General features: G+C 35.2%; 2 protein-coding genes and 1 pseudogene across 2 annotated transcripts; all 3 read right to left on the bottom strand.

The window, feature by feature from the left end:
• Nucleotides 1-214: 214 nt before the first annotated feature.
• On the bottom strand, nt 215-1,162 carry LOC102024783 (taste receptor type 2 member 140-like). The gene has a single exon (XM_005379631.1). The coding sequence runs from the start codon at nt 1,160-1,162 to the stop codon at nt 215-217; it is 948 nt and encodes a 315-aa protein (XP_005379688.1).
• Nucleotides 1,163-10,579: 9,417 nt separating this feature from the next.
• LOC106147904 lies at nt 10,580-11,245 on the bottom strand (annotated as a pseudogene).
• Nucleotides 11,246-16,832: 5,587 nt separating this feature from the next.
• On the bottom strand, nt 16,833-17,753 carry LOC102025110 (taste receptor type 2 member 14-like). The gene has a single exon (XM_005379632.1). The coding sequence runs from the start codon at nt 17,751-17,753 to the stop codon at nt 16,833-16,835; it is 921 nt and encodes a 306-aa protein (XP_005379689.1).
• Between the last annotated feature and the right edge of the window lie 460 nt (nt 17,754-18,213).

Below are 18,213 nucleotides of genomic sequence, written 5' to 3' on the forward strand. Positions count from 1 at the left end.
CGATGGTCATCTATTTTCTACGTATTGATGTGTAAATTCATATATACTATTGTCATATACTACTAACACTATAATATGCTTGGATCATGATAGTCCTAAACATTCATTCATAAAATAAGCAATGGTACATGCACCAGAGGAATATTTGGAAAGTATAGAGTTACAAATAAGATGTTTTGTAACCCTGTTTTCCTCCAGAAAATGTAAAATAATCCTAGAAGTGTTTTAGGAACTTGAGAGCTGCACATTTGCAGCTGTTCCTCAGCCACCACAGCACTGAAAGAGAAGTCTGCCTCAGTTTACTGTTTCCCAGAATCAGAACAATCGAATGTGAAGCAGAAAATGCAGCTCCCATGGAGTAGTCCAGTGAAACAATCATATCATCATCCAGAAATTCAATGTGTGAAATCTGTATAGTGAGAACAAGTAAGAACACCGTATAAAGTAGGACCAAGGACATGCCCATTTGCATGGCTTTTATGTGGGCCACGATGTTGGCATCTCTGAATCCTTTGGCATTCTGCTTCATCTTCTTCAGATGTTTGCACAGGGACAAGATGAGGAGAAGACAAGTTGTCAAAGACAGAGTGTAGGGTATGAGAGCAAACATGGAGTTGGTGAATAAGAAAAGTTTGAAAGACCACGTAGAGTTCCTCAAACCGGAACTGGAAGATATGTTTATTTTAGATCCATCAATACAACTATAAGCTGGTATGGATATAACTATGATGTTTAAAAACAAGACAAACAGAGACATCAGCAGTGTCATTGAAACCACTTTTTTAACTCTCCACTTCAGGTAAAGAAAAATCGAGTTAGTAAAATAGGCTACCTTGAGAAAATAAAAGACGTTGAGGCATGCAGCAAGCCATATGCTAAAATGATTGGTCACTATCCAGATAACATTAATCATTCTTAACATGCTTTTAGTCATCAGTTTCTCTGGGTAAGCCATAAATGCCAATTTAATTATGACTACTGAGAAAAACAGACCAATTCTGGAGATTGCCAGCGCTGTGAGTATTTCATCAACTGGAGAGATCTTTCTTTTCTTCACAGAGTCCATGCAGTTTACCAGTGCTATGAAGCCATTTCCTACATTTCCAATTATGAATTCCACACTTAAAAGGATTTTAAATGTGCTCCCCATAAAACTATTCATTGTCTGTAAGAGAATGCAATAATTTCAGAAATCACTTCTAAACAGTTTACAGTATACATTGAAAATGCTATGTGTATTTAATTATTAAAAATTCAGAAGTATTTTCTCTTTACAAACTCATGTATGCAAAATAAAACCTGGAAACATGAAGATTTTCTAGTAACTGCATTCATACTTTTTGAAAATCTTGCATTTTTCTCAGCAGCTCAGATGGACTTCATCCAGATACATTGTGCCTTACAATCACCTGGAGAGTTTTGTAGTTTATGACAAAGGGCATGCTGAAATCTCATGGATTAATATACAAAAATATATTTACAGCATATGCAGGCTTTCATTTTTTGTAATTTACATATATTTGTCTGCCAGCATGAGTTAGAGGCAAATACTAATTCTAAAGTATATGATAGTCTATAAGACTATGAACTGGTTTATGGAACTTTCTAAATATTGAGAAGTTATAAAAATTTCAATGTTAGGTATATGTAAGAGCTTAAGCAAATCCTAACCAAATCTTATACAAAGTGTCAGAATTGACTAATAATCTCCCAGAGATCACTATTGCTACATTGCTATGTACTAAGAATAATACTAATATAACACTGTACTCTTTAGTGATTCTTGCAGAAACAAATACAGGCATATAGACACCTTTACTTGAATCCTTTGTCCTCCTTTCAGTCTAATAATTCATGTTCTTCAGTGATTCAATATGTATTATGGCTCTCACTAATAGTTAATATATGAGACATCATCTTCAAAAGGCTTCCAAGTTAATAATATACAGTATTAATTATAAATATTCAGTAATGTTGAATTTTTTTCTGCGCATGTGAATGAAGTGAGAATCTCTATGTGGTTCCTTGAAACAGTCATTAAGTGCTTGAATTCATCCTTACAAAAAGAACCTTCCTCATTCTCTACCTTTCTCCCACTATTGGGCATTCTTCCACTTTTCTTAAGATATTCAAATTTTATCCGTCTCACCACATTTGCTCCATGATCACCACTAAAGGGACCAAGATGAAGGACAAGAATATTGCTGGGCAATATGGGTAAATAAGCTCCATTCTTCTTCCATAGAATAGGAAAATGTAGGGAAGGAGCTGAAGAAATAAATATAGCAAATATTACCGTAGATCAAGAAAACTATGTATCACAAGTTTCATAGACGATCGAGAATATCATGGGGTGATCCCAAAAATGGCAAATAGCACTCTTAACTCACTGACGATAGTTAGCAAAGAAAATGAATCCTACTTACTTTGAAAATTTTCACAAATGCCTCACATTTAAAGCAGAAATACACTGAAAACCAAAACTAGGCTGGCATGAGTAAATTTCAAGGAGAAAGTAAGAATAGAAGCAGCCACATACCATAAGTGTAGAGGGAAGAAGTTGCCTGTGTTAGCTTTCTGTTGCTGTGATCACCTGAAATAATCAAAAGGAGGAAATATGTATTTGTCTTATGCTTTCAGGGTCTTCAGTCCAGGATGAACTGGATCCACCTTTTGTGTGATGTTGAATGTCTGGTGGATCAAAGTTGCTTACCTCATGAAGCCACAAAACAAAGATAAGAAGGAACTGGTTGGGGACTCAATATCGTCTTTCAGGACACGCCTCCAGTAACCTGACTACCTGCCCTCTTTGAACTCCCAGTCCTACCACAGACTGGGGACTATGCCTTCAATACATGGCCTCTAGCTTTTCCCCTTCCAGGTAACAAAGATGAATATAGTATAAGCCAGTCTCTGGATAGAAGACAAAGGTAAATGCAAACCACCCTGAGTGTGGCTGTGTGAACTGAGTGCTAGTATTGGAGCTTCATGTGCTTTTGAGACACAGGGTCCCTTGGTTCCTGATGAGGGCTATGCAAACCCCTGAGGAGCTCTTCCTAGTCCCACCACTGTACCTTCTACTGTGAATATGGAACATATTAGGTTTGCACTTGAACAAGAGCCCTCAGGAAAAGACAATCTTTCCCAGACAAGATGATGTGTGGCAGGAGAGATAAGCAACATATTTTATACTCAAAAGTCAATGTTTGACAGGGTGAGTGCTATTATTCTTTTCAGTACCACTATCATATGAAGATACATAAAGAAGACAGTGTATTTCATTTTTATCACTCATGACAAATTTTATAGACTGACTATTGGGGACCACAAATTATAATTTGAGTCAGAGGATGTTTGAGGTTGCCCTTGCCCTGCCTTGTAGGCCAGTTTGAAATGTGGACAACCTGCTTTCTACCAGCCAGAGCTAAGATCTAGATGATCAGCGAGGTTGTAGCACCCATGGAGCAGGATGAGATCTGCTGAGGACAACACAGGGAGGGCCCCAGTACTCAAGTATGAGAAAACATCTTAACTTGTTTCTTCTATGATATTAAACTTGCTGATCCCACTTCTACTTGGATGCTGTTCCAGGAAAAGTACCCTCTCCTTTGCCTGCACTTCTCACTAGAAAAGAAATAAAAATCTGGTAGCCAAAGAAGTCTTTATCTTTGCCCATACTGAGGCACTGACTTCCCAGCCTCCTTTCTATGCATTACTAAATTTCTTTTCTTTCTTCATCATACCCCTCATACAGGCAGTTGGAGATCTTGGACAGGTCCTTGAAGACTGACTAGACCAGACAAAAGTTATAGAAGTGGTTAATGAAGCACAATTACAGTTGTGTGTCTCTACATACATCTTCGTATCTATAAAGATAAGCACATCTTATCAATTTATCAATACCTGTATATTTATTTTAAAAATAAATTATGAATTACCATTTTCACAATTTATGTGATTAAAGCTTTTTACTTCTCTCTAACTTTTTTGTGGCATTATTTTGAAATGTATCTTACCCACTTAAAACAACAGTTTACAGTGTGAAATACACACATACATAGACTTCAATCAGCAATTCTACTCATCCCTGTTAAGCATTCATGTCAGTATTCTAATGTTCCCAAAAGGCATACAGTGTGAAAACACCAGCAAGGTCTGGTGTTATAACTAGTTACAATTTACAGTACTGAGTTTGCAGAATGCCTGATATCTTCTGTTTAGGGAAACTAAGAAGAATTAAGAAAATGGACAGAAATGTGATGCTCACTGAGCCAGAATAGAAATCAGAAGAGGGCAGTGTCCTGGAAAGAAAACAAGCTTTGTTCATGATGTTTAAAGGGCCTAGAATGAAGAATGAGTATTGGTAAGGCCTTACTAATTACCATGGAAAGACTGGATTCAATGAAGTGGTGAGAAAAATAGCCTTATAGTGTGCCTTCATAAGACACCTGTCAAAGAAGCTTTGTACTCTGAAAAGTACTATGAACCAAGAGCAGAAGAGTTGCAGATTCCAAAGATAGAACAAAAGAGAACATTACTGCTGATAAGGAAAGGGAGAACAGAAAATAAGGCCTGAGGATATTACAATAACTATTTCTCAATACCTAATAGGACCCCAGCCTCTGCAGACTCAAAATTGCAAAGGTAAAAGACTTAGCTTTAAGAAAAGAGTCCAAGAGCACCATGCTCCAGAATGGTGGTGGCCAAAAGTATTTGTTCCTTGGGAATAGGTTCAGAGTTCTCATTAATCCAGGATCTTAGTGCCTACAGCCAAGAGAGAAGGAAGGCTATCTATTGTTCCAGCTGGCAGAAGACTTTGGCATTATCCATGTAGTGCTAGTTTTAGGTCCATGCAGAATGCAAGAGATGTGTGGTCAGGAAAGCCTTTACTCTGCTTTTAGAAGAAGGTGTGTGAGACCAGGCAGTGTGCCCCTGAGAGGGCAGTGTGTGAAACTCTAAGTATTAACTTGAAGGTGCAGTGGAGACGCAGAAGGTTGGGGAAGCCAGGAGTACAGATCATCTGAGGAAAGCTGCAAGAAGTTAAGTAAAACTGGCCAAGAGAGAGAATCTATGGGAGGCACATACACTAGAAGTTCCACTGGGATAGAGCAACCAAAAACCCTTTGGAGCTCACAGCTTGCCACAGATTTCTAAGAAAAACTGGATATGGAACAGGAGGCAATGTTTCCCTGGATTTTGGTCTTGCTTTGTTTCCATTCCTCCCTTCTCCCCTCTTTGGACCTTTTGGAATGGAAATGTCTATTGTGCCATTATATGTTGGAAGTGTTTAACTTTCTTTTCATTTGTACAGGAGGCTCCCAGCGAAGAATTTGCCTTGAATCTCAGAGGAGACTTTAGACTTGGGATTTTAGGCAATGCTGAAACTGTTAGAACTTTGGCAATTTTTAGAGATGGACTAAATCCCTTTCACAGAAAGGATGTGAATGAGTCCTTGTGGGGAAAGGGGTGAAATGTTATGGCTTGTGTCTAGATTTTCCCCCAAAGCCTCATGTGGTCATAGGGGGTGCTTTTTAGAAGTGGTTGAATCTAGAGTATGTGATGATGGGATCAAGGGTATGTGGTTACTAAATTAGTCCCCTGATTTATTTGACATTGTTCAGGTAGGATTAAGGGTACCCTGCTCTGGGTGTAAGTGCCCCCAACCCTAATGTCTAGTAGCCTGGATGAAATATAAGGAACAGAGAAATGGCTAGTATTGTCACTTGTAGGTTGCTTCTTGCTTCCTTTTACCTATGAACTGTTTCTCCTCTGAAATGACCTTCTGCCATGTCACCCTGCCTTAAAGCCAGCCAACTATGAACTGAAATCTCTACAAACTATGAGCCAGTTAAACTTGTCCTCCTTTAATGTTGGGTGTCAGGTATTTTGTCTCAGAAATGAGAAAAGTAACCAAGACAGCAATCCAGATACTAAAGGTTGGTTATTGTCATGGCAATAAAAATAATACTTGTCCACTATATATCCCTGGATGAATAAGAGTTTAACTTTTCCAAAGCAAAGCAAACCTGGGCTTGTGAACAGCAGAGACAATTTGGTAACCAGAGGACCCATTTTCTCTCTGGATATAGTGCACTTTACCAGCACTGTGTAATAATTTCAAAAAACACATTCTGTCATTTCTTGGATTTTTCATAGTGAATTTAAATTAGAGAAAAAAGCCATACTATATGTGCTGGAGTTTATATTCTCATTCTGATTTCTTTATTGCTTCACCTGAAGTTCTTCTAGCACCTTTATAGAGAGCCATTCCTAGTCCTTGTCTCCATCCAGGAAGTTTATATTTGTAATCCCGTGGAAAGTTATTGGAATCCTAACATGTTAATTTCAATCTACCACTTTCAGTGCCACCCATGTGAGAATAAATACATGAAGACATATTTGTAGTTGTGGGAAACCAAGGGGGTCCTAAGTCCAGTTAATAAGATGATTTATCAGAACAAAGACCTTGACCAGGGCCAAACCCGAGTTTTATTAATTTTTGAAGAACAGAGTCACTTGAGGATGAGTGCAGGTGAGAATGGCAGGAAGTATGTGAGTGCTATGAATTGGGCTATGTAGGAGGCCTGAAATCCGCTCTTCAGCATGCAAAGGACATGCAGAAAGCATAATCTGCATGACACTATTGAGGTAGTATCTAATGTTTTGGAATCAGTGCTTCAGCTCTGATATGTAATCTTTTAAGCCCTGGAAAGTTGCAGTCGTTAATCTCGAGGCTCAATCCCAGCCAACAACGTGGAACATGGCTCTCCATCCTGCCCCAACTCACACACGTTTTTTGGGAGCTATAGGGGTGGGATAACACTGCCCTATCACCTTGCTTCAAAGACTACACATCAGCACCACTGCTGGACCAATTTGCTTTGCTTAAAGCCAATTGAAGGGAAAAGGAAAAGTCCTAGCCATCTATGTACATATATATACATGGATAGGGCCAGGTTTAGCCAAAATGGAGATAACTGCTCTTCTTTCAAAGACAGTCATGCAGACGGTCCTCCATAAATCTGGTTTCTGGATGTGCTATACAGTACCTATTTTCTTTTACATTGTGGGACTAATGATGAGCATAAAAGCAAAATATTATGATACTGATGAAGTGCAATACTATTTTAGTGGCAATTCACACTGATTTTTTTCAAAATGGCATATGTTTTTAAAATAATTTTTATTTTTTATTAAGTAATATCCACTTGTTAATAAATACCATTTCTTTTACTAATCATATCTAAATTACATCATGGTCTCCTTTCAGTCCAGGAAAAGGTCTTTTTATATGCTTTATAAACACTTACACTAGGCACCCCTTCCAATATGTTAGGCAAATTTTTTTTTTTTTTTTGGTTTTTCTCCGGTACCAGGAACCGAACTCATGACCTTGCACTTGCCAGGCAGGCGCTTTGCCACTGAGCTAAATCCCCAGCCCCTAGGCAAATTTATATTAATTTGTTTAATTAATCCCTTTGTTTAAGAAGAATTTAATTAGAGTAAAATCAAGTACATTTGAATATGCAGTCCATTTCATGTATAATCTTAGAACCTTGCTTTAAACAAAATTTTCAAATTTATTACAATTTATGTCACCTTTTATTTTTCAGCATATATTACCTTTTTATTGTGAAAAATGCAACTCATCTTATTTTCTTTTTGCATTATCTGCCCACTGGCATAACAAAATATCAGAGCTGGTGGCATAACAGGTATTAATGTTCACACAGAAGACTGGAATTCCAAAATCAAGGGAACATCAAGATTGGATTCTAATCAAGCTTTTCTTGCTGGATTGGAGTGGGACCATCTTCTCAAAGGACTTGTTCTCTATAAGTGCATACAACTTCCTCTGTGTGCACAGCTTCTTGGTATCTAGGACACCAGGTTTATTGGATTAAAGCCTCAAGTTCTGACCTCTACCCCTACATACAATCACATAATTGGTTATGCCTTCAATATTCAGGTTATTGAAACAAAGCAATCCATAACAGCATCTCAGAAGTAGGTCCAAGAGTACTATTTACAGGGGAGACATATGTGTAGAAAACAACCTGCCAAATTGAACTTTAATTTGCCTCTCAATATATATATATATAACATTTCATTAAATATACATACACCAGATGATGAACCATTGTTTAAAATACCACTACTAGCATGTATCATTAACTGGTCAGAGGAAAAGAAAACATATAATTATCATTGTAAATAACACCATACATTTGTTACTTTTAATTGCAGGTTTTATCAGAAAAGAAAGTCAGAGAATGATTCTCTGAGAATTAGTTTTAAAAGTATTTCTGTCAAAGTTGCAATCAGTAGTATACCAGTGAAACTCTAGAAAATGACCCATCTACAAAGAGCTAAATATCACAACAATTTCAGAAGATTTTCAATATTGGAGTCATTTCAACACCAAAAACTGCTATAAATACTTAGAAGGAATATGTCAAATAATCATTATAAATAATTATACGAAGAAGTTATGATTTTATACTTGTGAAAGAAAATGGGCTTCAATGCAAAACACCTATGATAGTTATGTAAGGCAGTGGCTTCTAATAACAAACAAAAACATAAAAATTATTCTACGTTGTGTAGACATATTGACTAGGTGCCGAATATCTTGGGGAAAAATCAAGAAAATTTAGTGCAAATGCCAGAATTTCATATTATTTTTGCATGCTTTATTTTTTTCCACAAGATTCCAGATAAGGTAGTGAGCAACTTTTTCTTACTGATGTTCCAACTGAATGTGGAGGAGACCCTCCCTCCCTGTGGGGAGATATTACTGTAGCTCTCTGCTGGCATCTTGATCCACTGCTGGAAAAGACTTTGAACACCTCAGAACATTAATCAATTTGCATGACAAATATTATTATCCATGTGTGGGTACTAAAATCATATGGAGAGGAATATGCTAATAACTTTCACTTTAATATTACGTTTTCTTTTTAGTAGCATTCACTGAAATATCTCCAAAACACATAGAAAAGATGTTGATGGTACAAGTTTTTAACAATCAATAAATGAATAAATTCCATTAGAAGAATAAAATATACATGGAACACAAATCCAGCAGTTTGAAGGGATTCCTTTGTGAAAATAAGCCTAAGAAAGTAATGCATCATTTAGAAAAATGTACAAGGTTCTATTGTGCTGAAGTTTTAACACACTGAACAGAATATTTGATCATGTTTCTCTATCACACATGACAAAACTAATTTCTTCCTGTTTTATAAATTCATTTAATTTTTGAAATTGCCTTTTATTTATCTCATACAATCTATTGATAACATCTAAATAACACAAAAGTTCTAGTTGATTACATATTGGTTATTCATAAGTTACTTTAAATTTCCACTCTTATAAATAACCTGCTTTTTTCCACCCTCAAAATATACAGGTGTGTAATGACAAAATAACAAGGTCTTAGTGTGATATTTTATTGAAAGACTGTCATTATTGGGTTTTGCTATTCTTGTGCATTAAAATTTAAATGGATAATTGTACATTTTGATAACTACATTGAAGAATAAAATGTATTCCAAATATGAACTGCAAATTCCTGAAAATGTTTAAATGTTAGAAGTCTTAAATTTGAAAGTAAATATATATATATATATATATATACACACACACATACATAAATTCATATAAAGTAACTTCATGATTCTCACAAATTTTCTAATTCATAAAGGCTGGTATTTATTTTAAAGGAAGAATTTAGGGTATTCAATTTGTAAATCTTATATTTTATTACTCATTTTTATTTGGTATTTAGGCATATCTTACACATTAAAACCTTTTCATGTGTACAAAATTATTGCTGCTTTTAGTACCTATGTCTCACATGTATGCATACATATGTATCTTATGTATTACAAAATTCTCATTTTATTAGATACAAAATGGGTTAGTAATTGACAGAAAATTCACACTATCTGTGCATATAAATATTTCTTACATTTAAGTGGTAGATTAATATTCTTTGTGTAAGCATGTTAATATACAAACTTGTATAGATACTTCTAAGATTGTATTATGTTTAGATGGTTCATATTTCAAACATTCTTTTGAAAATCCAGTTACAGATGAGAATAGTTGGAAAATACATAATTTTAAATACAATAATTTGTGGTAAACTGTGAAAAGAGAAGGGAAAAGAGGGGAAATTACATAAGTATGTATATACAGGATAGCTAGCATAGTTGTACTACTGTCTTCTGTTGCTCTACAGAAAAGAACAGTTAATGATTACTTGTTTGATCAATCTTGTGTGTCTCTATTTGTTTTCTTGAGAAACCACTTTGAAGATATCAGTAGGTAAACTGATTTTCTTTACGTGAGATGCTCTCAGACATAGTCTAGTGACCTGATGACTTCCCGCTATTGAACCTGCATCTTAGCTACCTCATCACTGAAAAAGAGACCTGTTTCAGCTTCATTTCCCAGAATTAGGACTAATGAGTGGCCTGAAAGAAAAGCAAGTGCAGTAGCCCAGGAAAACAAAATGATCGCATCACATTCTCCAGCATTCCAGAGTTCAACACTTATACAACACTTTTTATGATCAAAAAATAGTATCTAGTAATACAAAGGAGATCAGAGTTTGCCTGGCTCTTATGTGGGCCATGGCGCTGGTTCTCTGGATCTTCTGGAATTGTGCTGCATCCTCTTCAGATGTTTCCACAGGGAGAAGATGAGCGGAAGGAAAGTTGTTCAGGGACACTAAGGAGCGCAAGTGTGAACACAGTGTTGGTGAGTAGGAGATATTTGAAAAACTGTGCGGAGTCGTTTGAACTAAAATTATAACACATTTTCTTTCATATCCACCAATGCAGACATTAATGTGTGTGTCTATAAGTACAAAATTTAAAAACAAGGGAAACAGAGACACAAGCAGTATCACTGAACCCACATTTTTAACTCTCCACCTTAGGTAAAGAAAAGTAAATTTAGAAAATAAAAGATGCTAAGCATTATAGCAAATCATGCTAAAAGAATTTGCTACTGCCAAAATAAAAATTATTCTTACCATGTTTCCAGTCATCCATAAAGCTGGACAAGGGACAGATACCGAGAAATCTAGGAATACAGACCAGACCACACCAATTTCAGAGACTGCCAAAGTAGCGAAGATTTGATCAACTGAAGATATTCTTCTTTCCTTGACCAGGTCTATGCAGTTTTTGAGTGCTATGGAACCATTTCCTGCATTGCCAGTTTCAAATTCCATACTATAATTACTATAAAATTCCATACTATAAATGACTATAGATGTGCTCTGTATAAGTACTAACTATTGTTTGTAAGAGAAAGCACCAATGTGTAGTAGGACTGCTGAGAATTTCTTCCTGGATTCTTCTAAAATATTATTTAAATCTGATTATTGAAAGTGCAATAATATTCTCTCTGCAATAATTTGTGTATAGCGTGTCAATCCAGCACCCATCAGGATTTTCTAATAACTGCGTGAGCTCATGCTCAGTACTGTGATAGTCATTAAGACCGTTTTATAAATGTTTTTGAGTATATATTATAGAATATTAAATGTAAGTATTCAGTAGGTTTAAACTATTTCATTTCTGGCTGTGGAAACGAGTGCAAATCTCGTTGCTGTCTCATGAATCAGACACTGAGATAAATTACTTCAGCACAGTAAGACTCTTCTCTGTCTGTCTTTGCTTAGTGGGACGCATTTCCCATTCAGTAACACAGCCTTTCAGATTTTGTTTACCTTCTCTCACCTCTCAGCAGCATCTGCTCCATGACCCTCACCCTAGGCACCAAGGCAGATGAAGGATGATACACTGCCTTACCAACATGGAGAATAAGCAACGTGACAAAAGTTTTTCTCTTCATTAACTGAGGAGTAAATAAGATACCTATGAAACATATTCAGCTCCAAATGTCAAAATAGCAGGAAACGTGTAGCACAAACCACAGAAATGCAGAGAAGGGCATGAGTAGAGCTGACCCCACCCACCTCCTGAACCTATACTACACAATGAAAGTGAACCCAATACATCTTAAAAATTCTCACATATGACCTACATTTAAGGGAAGGATATATGGAGAGGGCTAATAGGACATTTAAAAGAACTACTCTTAAGAATAAAGACACAAATATATCACCAGCACCATCTCTAATGGAACAAGTATATAATTACTTCCCCAGATGATAGGTTTTTTTTCCTTTTGTTACTGGGTTTGAACCCAGGGCCTTTGCACTGTACTATATCCCTGCTCCACTCCCAATTTATTCTGAGACAGATACCCCTAAAATGCTGATTTGCCTAGCCTAGACTCAAACTCACAGTCCTCCTGCCTCTGCCTTCCAGAATGGTGGGATTATAGGTGTGCACCATCATACCTGGCTTGGAATATTATTATTAGTTTTATTACTTAAAATATTATTTGGTTGTGGTAATGATAATATACTCAGTGTACAGTCAGTTCATCAGACACTTACTGATTTCTACTTTAAGTAATATTTTGGATGAATTCAGGAAGAAATTCTCAGCAGTCCTACTAGACATTAGTGCCTTCTTTTACAAACAATAGTTAGTATTTATACAAAGCACATCTACAGTCATTTATAGTATGGAATTTTTATAGTCATTATAGTATGGAATTTGAAATTAGAAATGCAGTATTTTTGGTGGGGGGGTGGTTTCCGGGAATGGGAATCAAACTCATGACCTTGCACTTGCCGGGCAGGTTCTGTGCTGCTGAGCTAAATCCCCAGCCCGCAGTGTCTTTTAAATGAGTATATATCAGTGGTTGATATAGTATCTTATGCTTGTCCATTAGATTAAATTCATAAAGTGTGTTATTCACATTTTTATAATTACTAATTCTACTTCATGTGTTAGTTTGTGAAATATTTATAAATTTAAAAATACATATAGTATGTGTATATATGAATCCAATATTTGTCTATTTTTAAAATTTTATTAGTACATATTTGCCATATATAATGCTTACATTTGCTATAGGAAATTGATACATGAACATAACATATTACAATTTATTTTCCTCCTTCCCTCCACCCCTTTCATTCTTCCAGCATAAGATTCACTTATTTATCTTATAAGGCCTTATAAAGCTAACTATAATACATACAGATTGAAAACCAACCTAAATGGCTAAGAACATATAAAACATTAAGACAATTGTACTAAATCAAAGTACACTTTTAGATTTGTTTTAGTACTACATATTTAAAATCACATGTGGTCCTAATTATGCCTTATTTAGTGGTGTTTCCATTTGTAGGTAAAGTGTCTCTGTATAAATACTGATGCATTTCACACTGATAGCTTTTTCATTTAATATTAGCATTGCTCCACAAACAAGTTGATTGGGTTGATGGTCTTTAACAGCTAGATATGATTTTTCCTTTCCTGTCATCCATCAGATACCTGCAGGCCCAAGTGAAGAATCAGATAAAGCTAACATCAAGTCCCTGAAAATTGACCTGGGTAATTGTTAGCATAGTAATCCAAATTGCTACAGGAAAGGTAGCGGTAGACTAAAGCCTTATGCTTTGGTACCTCCAGTATCACTGGATTTTATGTCAACAAACAGCAAGTGAAGCAATAGTGTTCTTTAGGTTCTTCAATGACATCAAGGGGTGGGCATTCATCATAAAGTGATTGTGATGCTGTTTTACAGCTTGCCAGACATCTGAGGCTATACTCAGGGTATTTCAGTTTTTGTCTTTTATATCTGTTCTATGTCCTCAAGGTGGTAGAGGATACATGAGTTAGATTTGTGCTAAAACTCACAGAACTATATATGATACTTGATTCTTTTAGCACTATTTCTACTAGAGTATAATCTGCAGAAAAATAGGTATAGGAGATACTCTCTATGATGATGCAAAAAAATTTTTTCTAAATGTCAGTATTGTGTTTATTGGTAATAAACACAAATTCTCCATTTACAAAGATTGTTAGTTATTGAAATTACTTGACATATTGAAATTTCAAGCCATTAAATGGAATAAGCCAACACAAAGAGATGAATTATAAAGAATTAAAATTAAGGGGGCTGGGGATTTAGCTCAGCGGCAAAGCGCCTGCCTGGCAAGTGCAAGGTCGTGAGTTCGGTTCCTGGTACCGGAGAAAAAAACAACAACAACAAAAAAAAGAATTAAAATTAAGAAGTAAAATAAACATTAGAAATAATTATATGCAGATAATAAGATTTTCTGTCTGTAAAAGACAAGAGAATGAGATGAAAGCACAAGGCACATAGGATTATTTAGCACATGCAGCCTATAACTCAGAAAACAAACCAAAACAATTATTGTGCCTCTTTGCACCAAATATCATTACAGAGTTAAAACCAATTCATCTAAGCACCTAAATTACACATTCTTTTGCACATTTATTCCAGCCAGATTCGCACCATACTTAGATTCCATCTTCCTGCTGATGTTTTATCTGAATTTTGGGCCGATCCTCCCTCCATGAGGGGATTATTGCCCTCTCTCACTGCTGGAATCTTCATGCAGATCTGGATAAATCTTTTAACATCTCAAAATCTCAGCTTTCTCATGTGAAAAATACTACCATATATGTATGAATATTAAATTTATGAAGAAAGCAGATAACGTGCCACATAAATATTGGATCTTTCTACTCTAATGTCTTTTACAGATGACCACTTTTTATTTCATATGGCACATATCACTAAAATTTCTCCAAAAGAAATACATAGCAAGGATACGGTATGACAAGGAGAGAACAAGGAAGTCTATTGCAAACTTGACCTTGCACTTTTAAAGGAATTCTGTCTGAAAATAAGCCATGAATAAAGTTTCTTTTTTTCTTTTTTGATTTTATTATTTTTTTCCCAAACTGGGAATTGAACACAAGGTTTCCTCACTAAGCCTCTCCCCTTTTTCAAAATTTTTTTTTTAAATTTTGAGACAGGGTCTCACTAAGTCGTTAAATTGCCCTGGGCTGAAATTTGTGATCCTACTGCCTCAGCATCCCAGAGTTGTACCACCATGTCTGGCTAAAACTTCTTCCTTTCTAACACTATACAGGATTCTATCTTATGGAAGACTAAGCATTATTGAACACAGATCAAATGACCCTGTTTCTCTCTTTGCACTCCAGTACACAAATCAAAATTCTTAGAATTTTTCACTTATTTTATTAAATTATTTTTATATCTACCAAACAACATATATTAATATTACATACGTCATTAAACTTGTCATGTTAATTGTATGGTGGTCTTCTATTAGCTATTATTCTAAAATTCTGTTCAAGTGAAAAATTAGTTGTTTTAGCCTATAGTAAAATCCAGTTACATGATAAAATAAAAAATGACTTAAAACATTATCCTAATGGCACGATCAACTGAAACACAATCCCCAGTTGTAATTTGCAATTCTTCTGTATTCAAATTAAAATGCACTGTGGAATATACCTGAAAACAACACTGAAAAAAAAAAGTGATATAGCCAGTTGGTCATGTCTGTAACTACAAAATTCCAGGAGGCTGAGACAGGAAAATTGCAAGTTCAACTCCAACCTAGAAAATTTAATGACTTAGGGAGATTCTGTCTCAAAATTTAAAATTTAAAAATGTCTTGAAAATACCTCAGTGTGAACATCTTAGGTCAACCTCCAGTAATTTCAAATACAAGCATGTATCTAATAATAATAATTACATTCCAAGAATTCTTGAATTCAAAACTAATAATATAGATCAGAACACTGAAGTAAAACAACTTAATAATTCAGATAATTTTTTAAACAATATTCTCATGTTGGGATGTATATTTGAAATTATGCATTTAGAGTAATATTCAACAGTCTTATTTTATTCTGCATTTCTAAAATGTTGGTAAACCTACATTAGAAATTTTCTTCTCTATGGATAGAAATATAGTAACACAATGGTTCATGACTGCTTCTGTTCATGAAATTCTGTTCTGTTCATTTTGCAAACAAAAGAGTTTGGCATAATTTTGTTTCTGTTTATGAACTCCACCTTCGGTGATGAAAATGGCAGCCACCATCTTCCCTGCACAAACATGACATGGCCATCTTCCCCAGAACCTTGGAATGAATTAAATTCGGAGACCTCGGTACTACTCTACAAACTTTGCTTTTTAATAACTATGTTTTGTACGCATGCATATGCACATTTATCCTGTGTATTATAGGTTTCTCATATTAAAATCTCAAAAGGTAATGATGGCCCAAAGTTCTCTTTCTCCATATATGTGTGTATATATATACATATGATCTCTTATCCTTAAACATTGTATATGGTCATCCTTCTGTGTATATAAATACATATACCTGTAAATGTACTGCTAACATTGCAATGTGTTTGGTTAGAGTTTATTCCAAACACACATCTATAAAGTTCATAAATTAAATACAATGAAAGAATATTGGGTCTTAAAAGAAGGAAGGGAAAAAATATATATATACATATACATAAGATAGATAAGATAGTTATACTACTGACTTTATTTAGTTAGTTGAAAACATGGTTTCTGCTTATATTGTTTGATCAATTATGCATGCCTATATCTTTTAATCTGAGCAACTAATTTGTCAATAACACTACTCAATATATTAACCATTGCTATCTTGTTTTAAAATTGTGCTTTGAAATTTTGTATTATTGTCTTTTTATTGTTTTCGTCTTCTTTTTTTCTCTTTAAAATAAAATTAAAAAAGAAAGAATATTGGAAAACTATAAATTCACAAACCAAAGATTTTCTTGTAAACGAATCTTCCTCAAGAATATGCAAAATATCCTGAAATGCTTTACAGACCTAAACATTCTCAACCTTTGGCCCTGCACCACAGACACCACGGCACTGAAAGAAAGGCTTGTCTCAGCTTACTGTTTCCTGGAATCAAAGCAAGGGAGTGCCCCGAAGGAAAAGCAATTCCTATAGCATGTTCAAAAAAAAGGATGTTTTCTTCCTCCAAAAATTCAAAGCTAGAAATCTGCATGATGAGACAGAATAAGTACATGGTGTAAAGTAGGAGGAAGGTGATCACAGTTTGCATGGCTTTTATGTGGGCCGCGGTGCCAGCATCTCTGGACCCCTTAGCGTTGTGCCGCATCTTCTTCCAATGTTTCCATAGGGAGAAGATGAGCAGCACACAGGCTATCAAGGACATAATAAAGGGTATGAGCATGAACATAGAGCTGTAGAATAAAAGAAGTCTGGGCAATTGTTTAAAGTTCTTCAAACTGTAAGTGTAAGATACGTTTCTTTTAGATCTATCCATCCAGACATTAATTTGTATGTCTATAGCTATAATATTGAACAATAAGAGAACCAGAGAAATCAGCAATGCTACTAAAACCACTTTTTTGACTTTCCACTTTAGGTAAAGAAAAATAGAGTTAGAAAAATTGGCTATCTTGAGAAAATAAAAGAGGATGAGGCATGTAGCAAGCCAGATGCTAAAATGATTGGTCACAACCCAGGCAATAATAAACATTCTTAACATTTTTTCAGTCTTTAGCCAATCTGGGTGTACTGTATATAACATTGTGTGTGTCAGTGCTGAGCAGAGTAGACCAAGTCTAGAGATCGCCAAAGAAGTAAGGATTTGATCAACCAAAGAGATCTTTCTTCTTTTGATCCAGTCCATACAGTTCACCAGTGCTATGAAGACATTTCCTACAATTCCAATTATGGATTCTGCAGATAAAATGATTGTAAAGATGCTCTTCAAAACATCAACCATTTTCTGGAAGAGAGTGCAGCAATTTCAAATATCCCTGCTGAAAATTTGTTAGAACATTAGTTGAAAATGCTTTGTATATTCAATTTTGAAAGATCAGAATTATTCTCCCTTTATAAAATCATGTATGCAACGCCAATCCCAGAACCATCAAAAGTACATAAGGACTGCAATCACATTTTCTTAATAAGAATCATGAATTTTAATAAATAGCTGAACTGAGTTTGGTCCAGATCCTATGTGACTTGCACACAATAGCACAGAGTCTTCTGTAGTTGATAATGAAGGAAATGCTGAAATCTCATAGGCTAACATGCAAAAAAGATATATTTATTTGCATGGCCTTCCTTGTTGCCTAATATACATATATATATATATTTTTAGTCTGGCAATGAGACTTCTCACCAAATATTATTAGGAAGTTATAAAGCATTCACTGGGCAACAAAATATGAGCTATCTTA

Source organism: Chinchilla lanigera, unplaced genomic scaffold (genome assembly GCF_000276665.1).
Source record: "Chinchilla lanigera isolate Chin_1 unplaced genomic scaffold, ChiLan1.0 scaffold00012, whole genome shotgun sequence".
Lineage (NCBI taxonomy): Eukaryota > Metazoa > Chordata > Mammalia > Rodentia > Chinchillidae > Chinchilla > Chinchilla lanigera.